The sequence below is a fragment of the Carassius auratus genome, chromosome 43, assembly GCF_003368295.1.
Source record: "Carassius auratus strain Wakin chromosome 43, ASM336829v1, whole genome shotgun sequence".
Taxonomy (NCBI): domain Eukaryota; kingdom Metazoa; phylum Chordata; class Actinopteri; order Cypriniformes; family Cyprinidae; genus Carassius; species Carassius auratus.
The window spans coordinates 5286881-5309635 of NC_039285.1; the positions used below are offsets into that span (position 1 = coordinate 5286881).

At 35.8% G+C, this 22755-nt stretch overlaps 1 protein-coding gene across 1 annotated transcript in view; it reads left to right on the top strand.

Annotated features, from left to right (window-relative positions):
• Nucleotides 1–3019: 3019 nt before the first annotated feature.
• LOC113061528 (protein-methionine sulfoxide oxidase mical3a-like) overlaps nt 3020–22755 on the top strand; it is a 64050-nt gene continuing 44314 nt past the window's right edge. Inside the window, 6 exon segments of the mRNA XM_026230693.1 lie at nt 3020–3435; nt 20772–21149; nt 21295–21502; nt 21951–22067; nt 22245–22346; nt 22556–22711. Coding sequence (XP_026086478.1) covers nt 20874–21149; nt 21295–21502; nt 21951–22067; nt 22245–22346; nt 22556–22711 — 859 coding nt within the window. The 5' untranslated portion in view covers nt 3020–3435; nt 20772–20873.

Below are 22755 nucleotides of genomic sequence, written 5' to 3' on the forward strand. Positions count from 1 at the left end.
TATACAAAAATACAATTGGTTTTATTATTGAGATGGGATATGATTGATAACAGTAGCAAATAATGTTCTGTTGATTTCTGACTCCTCAGTAAATCACATAAAAGAGTAAGCTTTATATCTGTTGCATCTGTAAATCCTGCAGCAGCTGTTGGTCCATCTTTTCATCTTTAAAGAAAGAGCCTTTGTTTTTGGATGTGTTGTGCTTCTTTGTTTCACAGGAGCACAGGCATTTCTTTTACTCTGAACTGTAGATTAAGTCATTTCATTGTGGAATGCTGTGTTTAGATTCTCTTCCGTAAATTATTTTCTTTAAGACCAAACCGATGTAGAGCATCACCGAGTCACCAGATGAATTATGTTTCTAGTCTCAGAAGTCTAGCCTTGCTCGTACTTAATTTAGATTTTAGGTTGAAAGCCCTCAAATTATCCATCTACAAGCAATAATGACCTAATTAGTGCTGACAAAAGTATCACTATTACTAGTACTCATCCTTAGGGTTTGGGATTTTAGCAGACTTCATTTATTCCGTTTTGGGAACTAAATCTTCCCTGCATTGTTTGTGCTGTACATATGAGTGAAAACTTGCAAAATCGAATAGACTGATTGGATCAGAGACCGATATTTGTTTCGACTTGGGCCAGTAAGTAAGTAAGCAGTCCCCCAAAACAGCATCCAGGCAACCTATTTTGTACATACAAGCATCATTCTAGATGATAAAGATTTTGATCTAAATAAAAAATCTAGTTAAATCTGACTTTCTAAAACCTGGAGTGTAATGCATTTAGAGCAGAAGCACAGGGCTGTGCTGATTCTAAAGAATACTGCTTTCTTTCTAAATGACTTCACTACCAAAGAATGTGCTTTTCACATTAGTTAAGCTGTGAAATCTGCTATCTGGCATGCAGGATCTATGAGTGCTCTTTAAATCAATCTAGACATTCTAAAATTTAGTTGGGACAATATAAGTGTAATTGTAAATTTATTACTGTAGAGATAAAAACTGTGTTAATATGCAGCTGTATTGGAAAATGTGGGGCTTCAGATTTGTAAACAGGGCTTATAGATTATGGAGATATTAAATGTAGCTATATACTGTATGCAAACTTTTCAAAATGTTGGGGCAAGGTTCTTTTTTAAAAAAAAAAAAGTCTTTTATGCTCACCAAGACTGCATTTACAGTATTTGATCAAAAATACAGTAAAACAGTAATATTCTGAAAAAAAATATTTCAGTTTAAAATGAAAGTTTTCTATTTGTATGTATTATAAAATGTAATTTATTTATGTGATTATAAAAAATAAAATGTCACGTGATCATTCAGAAATTATTCTAATATGCTGATTTGATATACATATTATTGTTATTATTAAATTCATTTTAAGTAGAAACCTTTTGTAACATTATAAATGTATTTAATTATTTTTGATCAATATAATGAGTCATTGATGTATACTAATTTCTAAAAAAGAAAATAGAGAAAAATAAGAAGAAATAAAGAAAATCACAATATGGCACATACCCTTTTGGCTTACATATACATGCTTTGTTACAGATTAGTATGTTACTGATTTTCATGGCAACCTGAATCCATATACTCCACATCTTTCAAGGCATAATGGTAGATTTAAAGTGTAATTTAAAATATAAATTATTTTTAAAAAGTGACACTCTGTGTCACGGAGCAACCCCGTGCAATCAATGTACTTTTTAAAGTGGGTGTTCAGTGAGTTTTGATGTTTAGCCGATAGAATTATAAAAATTCAACACTGAAAGAGAGGAACAGTTTTCCATTTAAAGTTGTATATCACATACTCAGAAACACCTCAAACAGTTGTACATCAACAGATAAGTGAGTATATTTATAATGCTATCTTTGTATTTGTCCTTTGAGTCGTGTTCAAGAGCGTTCACCATGCCCTCCCTTCACCTTATTAGGAGGCATATTACATAATTTTTTTTTTTTTTTCAGATTTAGATTGCTTATTTCAGAGCAAAACATGTTTGTAGTTCACAACATTTGTTTTCTTCAGTTGCTTCCTGTGAGCTATGATTTCCCAAACGTCTTCCCAGTCTTTTCTATCATCTGACATTATTTGGTTTTGTGAAGAAAAAAAAAAGTTGTCTTTTTTTTTTTTTTTTTGATTTCCAAATCTTTGATTGAAGTCTTTCAATACAATGAATCCAACTTGCTTTAAGTCTGTCAGAAAGATAAATACAACTTGTATAAGATGTCCTCGCCTTTTCTGGGCCTGTATTTGGTTTAGAAAACTATAAAGGGATGAACAAGGAACCAAGACACTTTCATTTTCCCAGACCAGTTTGGATGAAGGGACACTGGATTTTCTCAACCAGTTGGCTTTTATAACTCCATAAGACTGGGCAGAATCACAGAGGTCCTAGTGGTTGATTGTAACCACTGCTTTTTAAATTCCCACAGACAACACAGGCTGCTCCCTGTCCGGACAGAGCATGCTTTACTGAATGACACATTATACTGTTGAAGTAGGGTATCTATTCATTTAGCATTGATTTAGATAACATTATATTCCTAAAAACACACTGAACAACTTTCTTTCAGGCTGTTGACAGATTTATGAAGTGATAAAATAAGATAGGCCTATTAAAAATGTGCTCTGTAAAACCTTTAACTCTAATAAGTCAACATAATGAAACACTAGGGTTAGGGTATGCAAAATGCACACTTAAATATACTAAATAATTGCACATTTAAATATGCCATTTCAGAACACTTGAAATGAAAAAAAAAATGCCTTAATATACTTTGAATTAGTCATCTAGGGAAGTATGGTGACGGTTAAATTTGCCTAAGGTGGAAAAAAATTAAATAAATGGAAAAGGTTGCAACCTCTTGAATAACTAAACAGATTACAAATATTTTGTAGTCCCAAATCATTTTTAAACCTGTGAACGACCTTGCCTGGTGACGTTATTTAGAAAGCCAATCAGATTAAACTCTGGTAATGTACCGCCCATTGCTACCAAAAGTAGGGGGAGTAAAGGCAACTACTGTTCTTTCTTAACCGCCCTGCTCTTACATTGAAATGCAGAGGAATAAATTCAACAAAAACGGAAAGTTTTACTTTATTGTCTTGTGGACTATTCTCATCTGATACGTGACTGTTTGCTCGTAAGAGAAATATTAACGTTGGATTTGGTTTAGTCCCCCCTCTGTTGCTCCATAGTGTGGAATCCTCCGTCCTTCTCGCATTAGCGCCTTTCTGCTGCTGCAGTATGAACGGACTGATCTAGTACACGCGGATTTCGGTTAAAATGTTTTCCGCTGGTTTGGGATTTTGGGAACGACTTCAAGACGGACACGTGTAATAATAAATAATGTCATTGATTTAAGATTAGCTCCGGGGAAGTGAACAAGCAAAGCGTGCCCTTCTTTATTAATGGACCCATGAAATAAGGTAAGCACCGACTGCGGTGATTGTTGTTCAGAAACGGATAACTTAGTTTGCTGACTGGTGCTGAAGTCCGACTCAGCGAACCGGTTCTTCTGAACAGTTCGTTTTAAAGAACGGGCTCAGAAATGTATGGCTGTCGATTACGTTTTATTAATAGGTGTGTTTATTGTAATCATGTGTCCCAGTTAAGCCATGATTCAGCTCATAACAACAAAGTGATTTAGAACCTAAAAACATATTTTGCACTTGCATTAAACTAAATTCATATTTTTCTATGGCAAAAAAAAATGTTTTTGCACGTTTTAATTAACATTTATTCACTAAAAGCAACTGTTTCTTATATATGAGGACAAAATATGTTCCGATGACGTTTTATTAACGTTTCTCCGATTCAGCTCTTATAGTAATTTCGTCCCATCTGTCAAATCCTCGGTTCACCCACATGCTCATAGCATCAGACCAGTAACCAGTTGTCGGGTCGTTACTAATGGGGCACGTTTGAAATGAACTCTTCTCGGTTCATTGATTCAGTGAGTTGTTGACTGGTCCAATTCAGTCTGATTCGTGAGCGAATCCTTCAGACCGGTTTTGTAGTGGTTCGACGGATTCATTTAAAAGATCCGACCCAAAATAACTGACAAACTTCGCTATCGCTCACAAACAGATCGCAAACATCGCGTACGTTTCTTATGCTTTGTCAAACTCTTTTACGGAGATAAATAGCTAAATCTTCTGACACACTGACCAACATTAAGATGCAAAAACCTGTGGTGATTTATTAAGCTTCAACGGCTGATAAGCGTTTCGTTTTAGAACTAGGTTTGAAATTACTCGCATAACGCACACATTCCTGCGAACAGCAACGAAACGCCTGTTTGTTTACATTTTTATGATAACGTTCATATTGACGTAATACACCCATAAATACAAATGCTTTCTTAATTTTAACGTTATTCGCCTTCATGTTGTTGCAAATGTATGTATACATATTTATTCCTCATTTGGAACATAAAAAAATACAGCCTGATTCACCATTCACATCCATTGCATCTTTTCCATAAAGATGAACGTCATTATGTCTGGCATATCTTGTTAACAGAAGAATGTATGGCTTGAATCAACATGATGCGAGTGAGTCAATGGGGGATGTACAGTTTTCTGAGAACTATATTTCTTTTATAAGTAATTAGTCATCTGTTTGTGTACGCGGAACTATTTCAGTGCACATTAACTCATCTGTATAACATTTGTTAGTGTCACCAAATAATATGAAAAGCAACAAATGCTGGTTTATTGCTTGTGCTAGTTGGACATTTATTTCTCCCTACCAAACAGATATACAAAAACAACAAACGATGGTTTACTGCTTGTGAAATTTGAAATATGATATTTATTTAGTGAGTTATATGTTTTAGACTTCTGCATTCCATGCAGGATTCCTCTGGTCCTTATGTCCTTGATGAACTAACCCGTTAGTGAAGGTTACGGTTGCATCATTGCCTGTGTTTCTGATAATCTTCTCATGCTGTGATGTTCGCGACCGTGTCTAATCAAAAAATAATGCAAAACTGTAAATCTGACCTCTGTCTGACCTCTATTTCCATTTTGGGGCCTTTTTCCATACCACGAAGACCCTCTATGTAGCAAATTTGTTTTTTAGTGATTTGATCTTTGATGTTTAACAAAGACTCAGATTGCAGGCATGCTGTTTATGTGCAAGTAATAAAAAAGTTAGTTATTTTGAATGATTTACTATTTCAATACAACTTGTCTTATCGTAACATTATAATTGCTTAATGTTATTGAGAAGATCATAATGTTGCAGATATTATCCTGAAGGATCCTTTTTGTGCCATAAACCATCCTTGTTTCTTTGTTCCTATCAGGTCAGTGAAAAACCAGAGCGAGGAAGACTCGTTTTGCTGACTCAGCTCAAGCAAGTTGATTATTTTGGCATGTACGCCAGGCTTAGATTAGATTAGATGTTTGACTTTCTAACAACAGCTATCAGTGGGAGAGAGAGAGAGAGGCGGCTTGTTTTTTTGTGGAGTAGATCTATTCAACTGTGACAGGTTAACTGAAAGTTAAGTGACATTTACCAGTAAAAAGACCCAATAGTTTTCAGTTTTGGAGGTCCAGCGTGACTTATTTAAAATGGAGCTCCCCTTTCCAAGCTCGCAGACCATGGAAGATCATTCTGTGGGCACTGAGCTGGCCTTAAAAGGAGATGTCTGCAACTTTTGGCTATATTGTTTAGGCAGCGGACCTGCAGGGATTTATTGCCAACATTTTTGATTTTCAAACAGCGCACCGGCTTTGCCAGAGGTTTTAACAGAAATGTCACAAAAGTGGAAGTAAAGTGATTGGTTTTCTCCAGGGAAAGCACACGTCCTCGTGAATGTAGAGACAGTGCAAGTAAGTTCTGTTTATGTCTGTTCATGTCTTATATTTGAATGTTTTCTATTCGTTTGAATTGTCTTTAATTCATTTAGAAAGTGGTTTTATTGGTTAATTTATGAAGGTGATTAAGAAAGATTTTATCAATTATGTTTTTTTTTTATGATATTTTTTATTACAGAGCCGTTGTTAATAGAGAAGATGTGCAAATCCACTTCATTTTCAGCGTTTTTTGGCGCATCTTCTCTATTAACAATGGCTCTGTGTAGTAACAGCTGCTCAATGTGAAATCACGCACCTGATGGAATTAACCGCTGATTAGAGAACCGGCTTTACTGACAAGATGCGCATTAACGATCGGCCGATCGTGATCGGAGCACCCCTATTTTTTTATATTATTGATAGATAGAAACTGCTAGTCAAGCGAAAATTGTTTACCATTTGTCAGCTATAAAAATAATCTGAATCATTTTGGTGCTAAAAAAGCAACATCTTTTGCTCTTGATGTACAGTGTGCTTAAATACTTTTTTTCTTCAATATTGCCAGTTGTTTACAAAGTTGTGAATTTGGTATGGTTATATACAGAATTTGGGATGTAGAATTGATCAGGCATATTTTCTTCTGTTTCTTTCTTGTTAACTTCATTTCATCTATGTGCTATCATAGATAGCTTAGTGCAGCTCTTATCGCTTTTAATGGATGCAAATAATGTGCTCATGGTTTTTTTTAACTCATGTAAATCTGGATCACGTAGCACATGGCCTAATGTGTTGTTATAGATTTTTTTTATGCATATGGGTGTGTCTTCAGTCTGAATTGTCTTCAGATTGGCAGGGGACTCTTGGACCTCTAATGAAGAGAACAGTCTATGCAGCACCTTATTTAATAACATTTGTTTTAAATTAGGAGAATTTTTCAAGCACTTCCTCTAGCTCACTGCTCAACAATGTGTCTGTTGACTTTTGAACATCACTGGAATCTGAGTCACGTAATGTGCCAGAGACGTTAGTCCGGCATGTTTTCCTGTGAGTGTTTGAGATCAGTTTGAAAATGTTTGCCTGCAAACTGTTGGAATAATGGGAAACATGGAAGCATTTTGCTTTATGAGCTAATGCTTGTGTTGTTATGAGCAAAAGCCTGTGAGAAATAGATAAAAAAAGTGAAGTAGTTCCTACTGAAATGTCAGATTTATTTGAAAAGGATGTTTGTTCAGGAATGAGGAATGTGTGCTTCTTTTTCAAAAGTCCTCTGAAGCAATGATAATCACCGAAATCACATGTCACTTTTTTTTTAAGCTTTTTTTTTTATCCAGGCCAGCTCCACATAGCAATTATTCTCAACCAGTGGCTTGAGTTTAGACTAAACTCTGTCTGTCCAATCATTCTTATTACACTGCTACTATAACCTTGACTCTGTGTTCAATGACATCATTTGATTATGCTGTACTGCAGTGCTTCCCAAACCTGTCTCCCTAATCAGACACACCCAATTTAGTTCTTACAGTCTCTCTACTAGCGAGCTAATGAGTGGAATCAGGTGTGTTAGATAAGGGAGACATACAAAGGGCCCGTCCACACGGGGACGCGTTTCTGTGAATACGCACACATTTTTATTGGATAGGCGTTTCGTCCACACGGATCCGGCGTTTTCGCAGGGTGAAACCGCTATTTTTTTTAAACCAGGTCCCAGAGTGGATAAATTTGAAAACGCCGTCTTTGCGTTTTCGTCTGGATGGCTAATCCGTATATTTTCTGAAACGATGACGTCATCAGCCCACGTCTCCCCCCCTAGTCAGACACCTCTACGTCACGTAACAGCAACAAACACTGAACGATTGTCTTTTTATTAACTAACATTAACACTGATTAATAAATGTATTGTTCCATGTTCGTTTGTGTACCACGCGCAAGGTTTATGAGCATAGTGCAAGTCTTCTTCTGTTTTTAGTGTATCTCTGTGGCAGAATTACAGCGCCACATACTGGTCTGGCATGTATACTACATCATTTAGCGGTTTCGTGTGGACGCGGATATTTCTTGAGACGAGGAAAAAAAAGATCGGATTGGGGTAAGCTCCGTCTCCGTGTGGACGGGGCCAAAAAGTGCAGGGGCAGTGGGGCCTCCAGGACAGGTTTGGGAATCACTGCTGTACTGCATTAAGATCAGGTGGTGAAGTGTGTTTGATGATACTGTCAAATAGCAGATTTTAAGTAACTCCTTAACTCTGAGACCTGTATAGAATCCAATGAGATCGGGGAGTCCATTCTAGATTGGATGTCTAATGCTGTTATCATAAGTTTGGGAAAGACGATTTAATGCATATATGCACACACAGCATAATTCAGACAAGACATTAGCTGTTCATTAGCTTCATGCTGCTCATTGTCTATATACACTGCATTAGGTCTCAGGTGGTTCCCAAATGCTAACATTAGAATAAATGTCCTTGTTTACCACCTCAGCATCCAATTTTACTTGTCCCAATGTCCTTTTGCTGACTTATAGTTCCCTAACTAGCTTGCCGTTTGTCTTTTAAATGGATAGTACTTACTCAGAATCATGACATTGACATTCAAAACCCATATGACTTTTACTTTTGTGGAACCTATAAAGTTATCTATATCCAACTTGCTCTTTTTTTGTATAAACCTGTTTCCACCATGGAATAAAAAATAACGGCAACTTTTATCTTAAAATTTTGACTTTTTTTCTTTAAAAAAATAAATAAAAATAATTATGAAATATAAACTTGCCATTGTGAGGAAAACATTGTTAGAATTTTGAGAGAAAAAGTTGCAGTTGCCTTTTTATTTTAATTCCATGGCAGAAACAAAACCATAATCGCGAGATGTACACTCAACTCAGATATCTGAGAAAGTCAGAATTGGGAGAAACTCTCAATTATGAATTCATAACTTGCAATTGAGTAATTGTCCAGTAACAATAATTTGGATCCGTGCGGCATTTAAAGTGACAGCAGGCCATGTTTTATTTTACATTTGATTATACATTTTCTTTTACATTATTTTTTTTAATGAAAACTGCAATAAATACAAAATTAGAGCCAAACTGAAATGAGACAATAAAGCACAGTCTGTTTTATTTGTATCTTTTCTATTGAATTTTTCTTTAGTTTATTAATTTTGAGGACTTTTCGTTTGTTTGTTTGAAATTCCGCTGGTAGATGTCATAGCAATCTTATTTACTGGAAATACATATTTGATATGTATCCCTGTCTTTGCATAATTCACTTAATCAATAATTGGTCATATGGCCCCCTCAAAATCGTGTTAAATAATCGTGATTACAATATTGACCAAAATAGTTACGATTTTTTCCATAATTCAAGCAGCCCTAATTATATATATATATATATATATATATATATATATATATATATATATATATATATATATATATATATATATATATATATATATATATATATATATATATATATATATATATATATAATTATTTATATATATAATTATTTATATATAAAATATTATCCAATGGCGAACAAAAGCTTCTATACTGTTCTGTACTGCAAAAAAAAAAAGAAAGAAGATCAAACAGGTTACAAAATGTCATTAGGGTGAGAAAAACAATGACAAAAGTAACATTTTTGGATTAACTAACCTCTTAAGGTTGACCGTTTTTAAAGTTCCCTGTGACTCTGTTTTGCCCTTATCTCAGAAACTGAGAAGAAAAACTTTTCCTGACAGTGTCACGACTGATTGGTCAGTCTATTTCCCAGCATTCCTGCGTGTCTCACTCAAATAAGATGTTATAGTGCCAGGGTGCTACCACACTCTGCCCACATTCACTTCTTAGCGACTGGCGAAGGATTCTTCCTTCCTCTCTCTGCCGCCTCCTCATCTACACCTCCTAAGCAACCGTCTCCACACATGCTGTTTATTTGGAAGAATCTAGAGAGACACAATGGTGATTTCCTACAGGACCCAGTGATGCAGACATCGTTCTGTTGGCTTTTGCTAAAGGCTTTGCTTTCTTTGCCACTATTTTTGCCATGCGTGTTGGAGGAGTTTATTTTCATTTGCTGGATTTATTGAGCTTAATTGAATAATGTTATTCATATGTGTACGTTTGTAGTTTTTTTTGCCAAAACCAGTCACTCTTATTGATATAGAACACTCTTAAAAATAGAGGTCCTTCACGATGCCATTGAAGAAAGTTTTTGTCTAAATGGTTCCATAAAGAACCTTTAACATCTGAAGAACCTTTTTTTTTCACAATAGGTTCCTTGTTGCGAAAGAATGTTCTTCAGAATATAAAAAGGTAAGAAAGAGATGATTCTTTAAAGAACCTTTGACTGAATGGTTCTTTGTGGAACCAAAAATAGTTGTTTCATGGCATCGCTGTGAAGAACCTTTTAAGGCACCTTTATTTTAAAAGTGTATTTTAACTGGAACTGATGTCCTGAATTCACATTAGGGAGCCGTGGAAATTCATAAATATCCATATTTGCAGCTTCATTTCAGTAAAAGTATTTTTGGACTGAAGTTTTAGCTGTCTAAATTACTTTGTTTTCATAGTTCCTAGCTCTTTTTACCAAAAAATGATCATACCTTTAAGCACCCATAATTCTGCTTTAATGTTATGCCAGATTACATGTTCTATTATATTTAGACTTACTTTTGGCATTGCAGTAGTCTTAATGAATATCTTTTAATATGGACTTCAGAAGTATCTTATCTCAAAAGGGTGTATTTATTTATTTATTTTTCTTTGACTGAATCTTCATCCTTTGGGTGATGAGCAACATTCCTGTTTGACGTCACGTGTGTTTTGTATTTCGGCTTTTTGTTATTAAGAGTGCTTTTTGGGATAATAGTAATGAGCCAGTCTTCCTTTTAAAATCAGTTTACATTATTTTTGCAGCTGTCCTCTCGTTGACTCCACAAAAGAAGATTTTATTTCACCCGTCACCTATAGTTTGCACAATTGCTGTCATATTGTAATGTAATTCAGTATGTGTCTATTTTCCTTTCTAATGAAAGTCCATTGAAGTGCTTAGCATCTGTCTGAGAGTTTTGGGTTACAGGCCTATTGAAGATCATTTTGTATTCCATTCACACACTTGGAGTCCACACTTTTCCTCTGCTTGGTTGGCCCAGGCCCCTGACTTCAGGCCAGTTTTGCATTTTTCCTCCCTTACAATGTTTGAGGTTAGGATTTGAACCATGGAGGTTGGTCCTCAACCAGTACTTCAGGAGAAATCTATCCTCTGCCTCTTGGCGTAGTTAAAGGTGGCGAGAGATCACAGATGTTGGAGTAACATGCACATCGAAGTATGAAAGGTATAAGACTGCATAAGCTTGGCCAAAAAAATAAAAGTTCTCAATAGTTGCTCATAAGCTCCTCATATTTATTTTTCATGTTGTTATTTTCTGGAAATGAATAACAACTGTTGCACTAGTAATAGTCTACATATTAGGCTCAAGATAGAATGTGCTAACTGAATTGAGGAACATATTTGATGAATGGATTTAACCATGATTTGTTAAAAAAAATAAAAAAGCAGAGAGTACTAGAGTACATACTTATTGGTAGGCAAAGAATAAACAAATATGCAAGCAATGGGAGTAATTTCGGCATTTGGAATTCATTTGAAGTTTTCGGCAGCTTTCTGCTTGTAAGATTGCTGAAGATTAGCTGTCAAACCAGTATGACAGTTCTTTCTAATGGACTCCTGTCCTGCTTTTCTGTTTGAAGTAGTTGGGTACACATTGAGCTGTGTGTTATCAAGGTGTTAATCACAGGTACGTCAGGATGCATTCATGTCCTGTTGGAATTACAAGAATTATTATGCATACTAGCATAAGTGTATACTTTGAGATTAGTAGTACTCAGTGCTATTTACCCCCTTTGAAATTATTTATGTCTCTCCTAGTGCCAACAGCTAAATTGATGTGTGGAAATCTTTGTTGGAAATGACAGAGAGAGAAAAAAAAAATCTCTGTATTATCTTGCAAAATTTTAAATGTGTGCTAAGTTACACCGGCAATAAAAATGTTATCAATGAAATGTCTGCTGTTTTGTCGTTGTTTTTTCTCACGTAGCTTTGCTGTGGTCAAGTGAGAGAAATCATTTTCATAGTTTCTAATTCGTAAGTCTGGAAACTAGTTATTATGTTAATTCTAAAGTAAATAATAATTAAAGCGGATCATTTTGATGTTGTAATGTTTTCAGGTATATTTATTTGGGACTATTTGTTTAAATAAAAGTACATGAAGTTTGATTGGTAAAGTTCTTCCCTTTTGTATTACCTTTAAGTCGTTGGTTAAAGTAATAATTATATTTAAAAGTAGTTAATTTTAAATATACTTAACTTAATATTCTTAAATATCATGTTATATCTTTATTTATATTTGATCTTTTTGAGAGTTTGATGACTTCAGTCGCTGTTCATTGTTAATACCATAACAATAATGTTGCACAATAAAAATGTTGCACAAAAGAAAGTCACATGGGTTAAATCCAAATGAGTAAATGATGACAATTTTCAATTTTGGGTGCACTGTTCCTTTAAGTAGTCTTGGGTTCTCGCCATACAATCAGTGATAAACCCCTGTCATTGGTTTGGTTGATCTCATATCAGGGTCACCGCTGTCTGGCGCTGTGTGTGCTGTCTTTGATTAACGCAGGTAAAGCTAAAGCTTTAGCAGGTCTAGGTCAGCGTCAGTCACAGCCCTGCTGTCTGGAGGCTTGTTTACTTTGCGAGTCCGAGTTAACCCCACCCACAGCGCGTGGAATTAGATCAGCATACCGTACCCACCGGATTACAGTCTTGTCTCTTTCTGAGACCAGGCAACTGTGCACAGTCACGTACAGTAACAACCACGTCTGTTTACTTTGCCGTAGTGGGGGATAATATGTAAGATGACACGCGGTTGTTTCCACAGCCAGTTTCAGTCTGTAAGGTGTGTCTGGTGTAATTTACATTTCTAATGAAACCTAACAGAGTAAACATGTTTTATTGCAATGACATTGCAGAGTTAAAGAGTCTCAAACAGAAATTGTTGCCCTTTCTGCATTAAACAAATGTTTTCCATTTGGGCGTCTGGATTTCATGAATAAAATTCTTAAGTAATGATGAACAACACTGAATCATCAATTTCTAAGTTTTACTAAGGCATGAAAAGTCTTTGCACCTGGCTGAGCATGCCCAAAACATCATGTGATGTTGCTGTTAGAGTTTTAGATGATATGATATAAGTATATTATATATTTTGGATATCATGCTTCTTTTCAAAAAGTTGGCATACTAAAATAACTACTGGAGCAGGAATTTCAGCATCTCTAAACTAGTGCCCTATGAAATCCATTGTATATTTTCCTAAATTCCATTTTATGTAATTTTTTTTCCAAATTCAGTTTTTACCGTTTACATTTTCCTGGATTCAGTTTTTTTTCCTTTTTAATAGTTCAATTAAATTTAATTAATCAAAAAGCATGTCTAATTAATTAAAATCATGAAACTTGTACATTTTCACATCAATTTATTACAAGTTTAACAAAAATCACATGTTTAGGGCCCTATTAATTTTTTTTCTCACCATATTTTTTGTTGTTACCAATTTCTGTGTTTTAGCATGTCTAATTATTTGAATGCATAAAACAACTTACTTTATTTTTTATTTTTTTATTTTTATTTTTTAACAAGTAGCCTTACTAAAATTATTCACCCTCCAGAAATTCAGTGTTGTGTGTGAAAAATTTTCTGGGTACAAAATGAAGATATAAAACAGTCATTTCATTTATCTTTTAATTGAAAATTAAGCAAACTTTATTTTTTGGCAAACAAGGGGATTTACTATTAAAATTTAAACATGGAAGAAATGTTGTGTAATTATTCTTTGTTTAATTTTAGTAGTAGTAGTAGTGGTAGGATATGTACATTCAACTGGAAAATAGTAATAGGCACAATGTCTTCAAATCAAGCCAGACTTTTATTTTGACGGTTTGCCGTGAATACTTTTACAGTTGTGTGTATTTGATGTGACGTTAGTTTTACTCAAATTAAACGGTCTAATGCTCATGAAGTGACTCTCAGAGCAGTTCTGGAGATGTTGTTCACATCTTTACGTTCACATAGTCAGACGACAGATGCTGAAATCACCGCGAGCGTCACGCACACTTACTGTGCGTGTGTAGTAAATGAAACCGCTCGTCACAGATTAGAATGTGCAGAATAAATTTTCAAATTGACTTTTGTGGCTTAATATTTAAAGATACTAGTCCATATCGCGATTTGTGTAATGTGTAATGACCTACTTTTAATTCATTCAAAATTAACAAATTCCGTGACATTTCGTGTTAAACTGTGCATTCTAACAATCTGCACAAGTTGAGCAATTATTGCTACTTAATTGTAATGTGATGTGTATGTGAGTGTGTGTGGTAATCAGTGTGTGGCAAAAGTTTTTGTGTTGTTTTTTTGCAAAATTGTTGCCAAAATGCACAATTGTTGGTATTTGTTCTATATTGAGGTCTATTGTTGGATGCACTCTCTGTGGATCAACTTTACAAGTTTCCAGCTTTTGCTGGGTTAATTAGAGTAAGATGCTTAAAGTATTTGAACAAGCTAACACTTCAAGCAAATCTTTTGTTGGATAGAATTCAAACAATGTTTTGTTGAATGAATCCTTGTGGTTTTGATTATTGGTGTAATTTTGTTTGCCAACATCTGTTATCAACCACACATTTCTATTTATGGAAAGCCATGCAAATATGAGCATGTCTAGAGAAGTCCAGGAAGCCAGACATTTGAATGAAGAGTTAGGCTACATAAGGGCATAAGTGACTGCATTTTTGTTGTTGCTTCATGAAAAATATATAAAAATCATTAAAAAGGAGTAACCAGTTAGAATTCCATTATAAAAAATATATATTGTCAGTTATCAACTTTTTCAATGTGTCTCCGTTGCATCATGCAATTTTGAGAGCAATATAATAAAATTACTTATTTTATAGGACTCTTAGATACTGTGATTCACAGAGTAGACGTGATATTTCAGATGACTCACAAATAACTGGGTCATAATGTTCATATTTTTGTCTCATAAAATATCAGCACTCCAGACAACCATCTTAGAATTTTTCAGTTCAGTCTCAGGAAAAAGCATCGGTTTTCTTGGCACAGCAGAGAAAAAAAAAAACCTTTAATCCTGTTCTTGGAATGGAAATTGGAAAATGATAAACTATGGAAAGCTGATTGATGAGAAAACAAATCCATGTGCTCACCTTGATCGATGGAATAGACATACATTTAGATTGTCATTTGCTTAAAGGAATAGTTCAACCAAACATAAAAAAATCTGTCATGTTGTTCCAAACCCTGCTGTCAAACATAAAAGCAGAAGTTCTTTCTTTTCCATACAACGACTCTCCTTTTCTGTTTCACAGAAGAAAAAAAAATGACCACACGGGTTCGTTTTGGATTTTTGGTTTTTAATTAATTTCTCAAGCTCTGTATTGCAGATTTCTCAAATGTTTAATATCATTGTATTCGTGAACAATGATTCTTCAGCTATTCCATTTTAAAATGGATTTTATCTTTGTTTTAGTAACATTATGTATTTGTAGTTTACTAGGTGTGATTCAATCTTGCAATTGAAACGGCTGATGGCTAATGCTAAATCATTCTTTTAAAAGAAGAGAGAAGAGCAGCTAATTTCAGGTGGATAATGGCCCAGCTTGCCTCACCCATATCATTGTGCTTTGTTTACCTGCCCACATGCGGCTCTGTTGACTTGGCGCCCTCCTCTATTACAGCATGTGTGTAATGATGTCATGCTCCTTTGATGATGTTTCCATAGCGACAGCACTCCGTCTCACCTGATCGTCTGGAGGGACAGACACAGTAGGAGGGAGGAGACATCACAGCTGTTTGATAGACGGCGGCACAGCCAAATGTTTTATGCGGTGCTAAACATTTCTTTCCCCTTCACTCTTGGGAAAATCACAGCCAAACAAAGAATAAAGAGACTGTGCTGATTCTTACAGTGAGACGAATGAATGGAGATATTTTAAGTTTTGAGTCCTCAAGGAGGTTGTGAGTCGACATGTTCTGTTTATTAAAATCTTGAGATATGAGTTATGTGCTTTATGTCCCGCAGGCTAGTAGTCTTTAAATATGTGATCTTTCCCCTCACTGCCTTGTCACGTGAAAGTGATTTTATTTATGTTTTCTGAATGTTGCATGTGATCTGGTGAGTTCCTGGGAACTAAACTTTTCAGTTTTAAACAAGAACAATAGGCTATAATAAGCTTTATCATTCGATTGAATTTAGATAGAGAAGGTTTATCTAAATTGTGTCAGTGGTAAATGTGTACTGCACCATGACTTGCATTTCAGTTCAGATATCAGCAGCCCTAAATTCTGATCAGCAGATATTTGCCCTAAAGATTATCAGAATTGGCAGATAACTGTGCCGCAAAAACATCTGATCATGCATTTATGGGACCTGTTTGGTGCGAATTGTGATTGTTCTTTTCCACACACACTGAGAATGCTTTATAAAACATGAAAAGATTTGTGTGTGTGTATGTGTGTGTGTGTGTTTAAGAATGGTTGCATGGAGGAACAAAATTAATATTTAAATGTAAAGTATTAATGATAAAATGTATAAAATAAAGCCATTGATTATAAACATCTTCTACATATTTGCATCTTTTATTGAAAAATATGTATCTCTTTTTTCTTTAACAAAAGATGCCATTATCTTGAGGTTGTTTATAATCAGTGGATTTATTTTATACATTGTATCAATTATATATTTGTTTTTGATGCCCATGGAACACTCTTTCCATGTTTCATGGAAAATATTTTTGTGAATATAAAATCTTTTTTTCTCCTTATACTGAGCTATGTTGGCTAGAAATAGCTTTTTTGTGAATTCTTTTCATTTTTAAATCCAGGCGTTTTCAGTTGACTTTAAAATACATGGGCATTTAAAAGATGCGTGAGCCCTGTATGAAGAGAGTATTAACCACTCACTAACACAAAATGGACTTTCATTTCTTAAGTTATTATTTGTCTTTTCTCTTTACGCTAAAACTCTCATGTGTCTCCTTTCCACATGTCCATACAGGAAGCATACTGAAAATATATGAGGTCCAAGTGTGGAGAGAGCTTTTGTGCGGTCCATTCAGACATGCAGTGTGGTCTATTTATAGCCCAGAGTGTGACAAAAAATGCATGCTCTGTGTATGTGTTCTAGAAAGTGTGTTCTGAATTGAAACCGTCTGTTTGGACTCCTCACGGGTGAGTGAAGGGGGGTGTATATTTATCTGATTGGTTATTAAGGTCATTGCTGTAATGTTGAATGGATTTGAACAGTTTGCGGTTATTTTTTCCGTATGTCATGTTTATCAGCATGTCCATAATGACTGTCTTCTGTTTCTCTCATGCCATACTAAGTTAAGTGCACATTTATAAGCTGCTATATCACAAAAACCACACTGCTGAGTGACGAGGCTCAGATTGCTGTGTCTGAAATGTAATATACCTATAGTGACAGGTCACACCATGGCAGGAATGTGCAGCGTTTCCTCTGTGAAAGAGGCTCTGGATATAGACCTGGATTCAATTATAGCAGGCGCTGTTTTGGAAATGTTCTGGCATGATGGGAGTTTGTATTATTTTATGCTGTAGCTTTAACGTGGCTATAGGGCATTGCAGCGTTACATAACCGGCCTCTTCATCTTCCCATGAGTTAGTGATGTGAGGCGGTTTAGTGTTGGTTTGTTGGAATGATCAAAGTCTCTCGTATCCAGAGTAGTTTTTAAGAATTCATTTTTATGACTGAATCCAATTTCTGAGTTTCTTCACCAAGTTGTTGTATTAGAAGTTATAAATACATATAGAGGTGGATAAAGATTTAAGGGGAAATGTTCACCGGTTTTACAGTCATGGATAACTGAAATGGTAATATCAGGGAATATTTTATTTCAGAATAGAATAGAAATCATAACTGACTTAATGCTCCAGTGCTTAAACATTAGGCTAGTGCCAAAATAAATGTGGCAATATTCTCCACAAAATGATCTCCGTAGAATTAAACCCCTTGTTTCCCAGTATTTGGACGGTATATGAAATCCACAGAATACCATAAAAAAAAAACCTCAGCAGACTTCATAATTTTCATGTTTTTGAAGTTCAGTGCATCCCCATTGCTTATTTATTTATTTATTTAATTTTTTTTGATCAACTTCAAATTCATTTAAATCCATTCCACATAATTCTGCAGATTTGTCCCCCACCATCAGCAGAGAATATATTGTGTAGCTCTTATGACTGACCATGTGGTGTTTGTACATGTGAAACCAGCTTCTTTCTCATGCTCTTGAGTAGTCAGTGTCCGCAGTTCTACTACTTGAAGGCTTTAAACAGGTTAGTCAGCACTGATGCATAACACAGCTGGGTTCACATGATATTCAGTGTAACCCAAGCTTCGCCGCTTAGGTGCTCTAATATCATATATGTGCCGAGGTTCTCGGCTTTCAGGGGCTAACAGAATTAAAGCCGCATGAGGACAACCAGAAAAATTCCATATTTGTCCTACGAGGGTCAATTTTAAGGTCAAAATACCTTGCAACAGAAAACATTTTCAAATCAATTTCCTTGATTCTGGAACCTTTGTTAAATGTGCTGTAAATGTCTTGTTTTTTTGTTTGTTTGTTTATTAGGGCTAACTCCAAGGGCTTTCTAATTTTGAATTGTAATTATTTGAATTGCAATCATTTGTCAGCTAATATTTCATTGTAATGCCAGCCCTACGTTTAAGGCTGATATCATTATATCATATCTTGTGGCTTTGTGACACTAAGGCTTTTAGTGGCTGGCTGCGGTGTTGAGCCGATTGCTGGCGCTGCAGTTTCAGAACGGTGAGGTCAGGAGCGTGTTTTGACAGCACACTAGAGCTGGAACCGAGTGAAAGGGCCCTCACGCTAACCCTTCACCTACCTTCCCTTTCATCGGCTTTCTGTGAGGTGGAGATTTCCTTCATCTCTAGACCACACCTTAGCAGTCTGTGAGTCTGAATTCATTTAGAAGGGAGTGTGTGTGCATGTGCATGTGTATGTCCTTGGATCTGACAAACTGCTAATTTGTGAGATTTTAGATGTTCTATTTCAGAGGCTGACAGCTAGCTGTGTGGTCACTTTCACTGGCCCGATTGAAAAACGGTCTAAATGGGTTTCTTTTGATGGGTCTGTATTATGTATCTCTTTTTTTCATTGCTCAGCAATTTTTTCCACCACATCTTTGAAAACCTTGCTTTAAAAATGATCTTTCTGAAAAGTTTCCTGCGCACTGTTACTGAAATGTAGTCAGCAATTTTTTTTTTTTTTTTTTGGCCAGTGTCAGTGATATCTGGTTTTTGTCAGTCTGCATAGAAGAATGCAGCATTCTGTAGGGACAAATTTGTGAGACTCTTTCTTACCATTTAAATGCAAAATTTCCTGTTTGGGTGCATTCATCAGACTTCCTGTGGTCATTGACTCCCAGATAAGGGCATGGGGCATTTTCTGCTTTCTGATGCCAAGTCTTTATTAAAGCTTTTAGGTCCTTTAGGCTATGTGAAAGTTTTTGTTGATAGGTGTTAGCTTTTAAAACCCATTTTATAGACCAGTTTTACACAGCATGTTTTACATAGCTGCATTATGTAATGCTCTAGCCCTGTAGAAGCATAAAGTGATATCTTAAGTCCTCATGGAATCAAAATTGATTCTTTTCTTTTAACTCACATTGCTAAACATGAGGTGAACAATTAATCCATGCAAGTTAATCCACAAAAAAAAAACCATGTTTGTCTTGGTAATCTTTAATCAAAATCTGAGCATTTGCTTCCGCTCTGGAATGGCATTCTTCTCTGATGGCATGGGCAGAATATCCTTAATCACAATACAGAAATAAAGTTTTGGGCTTCTGTTCCTACATCCCCGTTTAGAATGAAACTGAATTTAAAGTTTGCCAAATTAGTATTTTCCTCTGATAAAGTTTCTGAAACTAAACCAGGAAGCTTCCACATCGCTCCTTTCTGTTAAAGCCATTCTTTATATATTGTGAAATTGTTATTTAAATATTATCTCTTTATCGTTGATGGAAAAATCTAATAAGGCAGTCTGCATGATGCAATCTGCAGATTTGTATTGCATTTTCTGCACACATTTGTTGGAAAAGTTGTCTGAAATGTTTGTCTGAAAATTATGCATGCTCATTGATAATTAGCACTTTTCCAAAATTAGCCAAAATATTGAATAAATTATTATTTTTACATCTGCAAATTTTTGTACATGACCACATGTTTCCACAGTTACGCATTGTATATCTAAAATATTTGATAAATCTTTTTGTTCTTGCTTCATTCAGGGTGAAAATGACATATGGCGGAAGTTGAATCGCATTCTTCTCTGATGGCATGGGCAGAATATCCTTAATCACAATACAGAAATAAAGTTTTGGGCTTCTGTTCCTACATCCCCGTTTAGAATGAAACTGAATTTAAAGTTTGCCAAATTAGTATTTTCCTCTGATAAAGTTTCTGAAACTAAACCAGGAAGCTTCCATATCTCTCCTGTCTGTTAAAGCCATTCTGTGTATATTGTGAAATTGTTATTTAAATATTATCTCTTTATCGTTGATGGAAAAATCTAATAAGGCAGTCTGCATGATGCAATCTGCAGATTTGTATTGCATTTTCTGCACACATTTGTTGGAAAAGTTGTCTGAAATGTTTGTCTGAAAATTATGCATGCTCATTGATAATTAGCACTTTTCCAAAATTAGCCAAAATATTGAATAAATTATTATTTTTACATCTGCAAATTTTTGTACATGACCACATGTTTCCACAGTTACGCATTGTATATCTAAAATATTTGATAAATCTTTTTGTTCTTGCTTCATTCAGGGTGAAAATGACATATGGCGGAAGTTGAATCACAAACAGAGAGACTCTGAGTAAGCTGGACAGTGCCTGTCCCATAATCCCTGCTAGTCGGGTCAAGGGACCATGGGAGATGGAGTCGGCAATGCGGTGGGAGAAGGGATGAATCAGTCTCACGTGCTCTTTGACCGCTTTGTCCAGGCCACCACCTGCAAAGGCACTCTCAAGGCTTTTCAAGAGCTTTGTGACTTCCTGGAACTCAAGCCCAATGAATACCGTGTGTTCTACCACAAACTCAAGTCCAAGCTCAACTACTGGAAAGCCAAAGCTCTCTGGGCCAAGTTAGACAAGCGTGCCAGCCACAAAGAATACAAAAAAGGAAGGGCCTGTGCCAACACCAAGGTATGAAAGTTTCCCTGGGGTGAAAGCCAGAGTTTTTGGTTATTAGTTCTCAAACTCGCAATGTTCTGGTGTTGCTTGAAATAGATTCTTTATGGACTTTGTGGCTTGATGATTGTTTTTACTCCTCATGAATTGTGTTTCTCAGTGTCTGATCATTGGCGCTGGACCATGTGGTTTACGAACAGCCATAGAGCTGGGCTTCCTTGGAGCCAAGGTGATTTTGCTGGAGAAAAGGGATGCATTCTCCCGAAACAATGTGCTCCATCTTTGGCCTTTCACCATTCACGATCTGAGGGGTCTTGGAGCCAAGAAGTTCTATGGCAAGTTTTGTGCTGGAGCCATCGACCATATCAGTGAGTAGTATATACAACATTTTTTCTTATAGAGAGAAATGAACCATTCCAGTACAGACATTCATTACAGATCCCAGTACAAGCGGACAGCTCTAAACATAGATGGAAATGGGTTACGAGGCACATTTGAGACTTTCAATTACTCAGACTACCTTCAGAGGTGTTCACGGACTCCCAGCAAGTGTAGTGTAAATATTAATGGGTACTGATTCATCCCAGACATTGATTGGCTGCTTACGCATGTAATCATTGTGGGATGTGTTGGGGAAAACCTGACAAAACAAGGTCTTTAAACTTTGCCAGCAAGATAGAACAGTTGAACTTGTGCAAGGGATGTACATAATCAGAGAAACTCCTCTAGAATATCTTGTCCATGTCTTGAGTCAGATTTTAACACCAAATGGGGTCTCAGATGTGGTTTCTGTTTTTGCAATCTCTCTTACTGCAGGTATTCGCCAGTTGCAGCTGATGCTTTTGAAGGTAGCTCTTCTCCTTGGCATTGAGATTCACGTCAACGTGGAGTTCAGAGGCCTCATTGAGCCACCAGAAGACCAAGAGAATGAGAGTAAGATCACTTTCTCATGTCCTTTCCACGCTGAAGTTCAGCTGCTCCATTTGTTTGTTTTAATTCCCACATAAATACCATTCGTTCTTAAGAGCCTAGGCATATCCCTAACAATTACCAAGTCTTGCGGAGAAATGACTTGTCTGTCATTGCTGAACATGTTGTTGGTTTTTCCAGGAATTGGGTGGAGAGCTGAGGTCCACCCCAGAACACATCCAGTCAATGAGCTAGAGTTTGATGTCATAATTGGGGCAGATGGGAGGAGAAATACACTGTCAGGTAAGAATCTAACACTACATAAATGTGTGTGTGTATGTCTGTCTGTCTGTCTATCTCATGAATGTTTATTCTGTCTCTTCAAAAATTTTTATATAATTGTTTTTCACATGATATATATGACTGAATTGTGAAATTGAAATGTTTCCTATTGCCACTGCTGTTGACATGGTGTTAAATCATAAATAAATTAATTAATTCTATCTCTTTAGGTTTTAAGAGGAAGGAGTTCAGGGGCAAACTGGCTATTGCTATCACAGCTAACTTCATTAACCGCAACACGACTGCAGAAGCGAAGGTAGAGGAGATCAGTGGAGTAGCCTTCATCTTCAACCAGAAGTTTTTCCAGGACCTTAGAGAAGCCACAGGTACAACAAGCACTCTTGTTCAATATATGTCAGATCTTGATGTT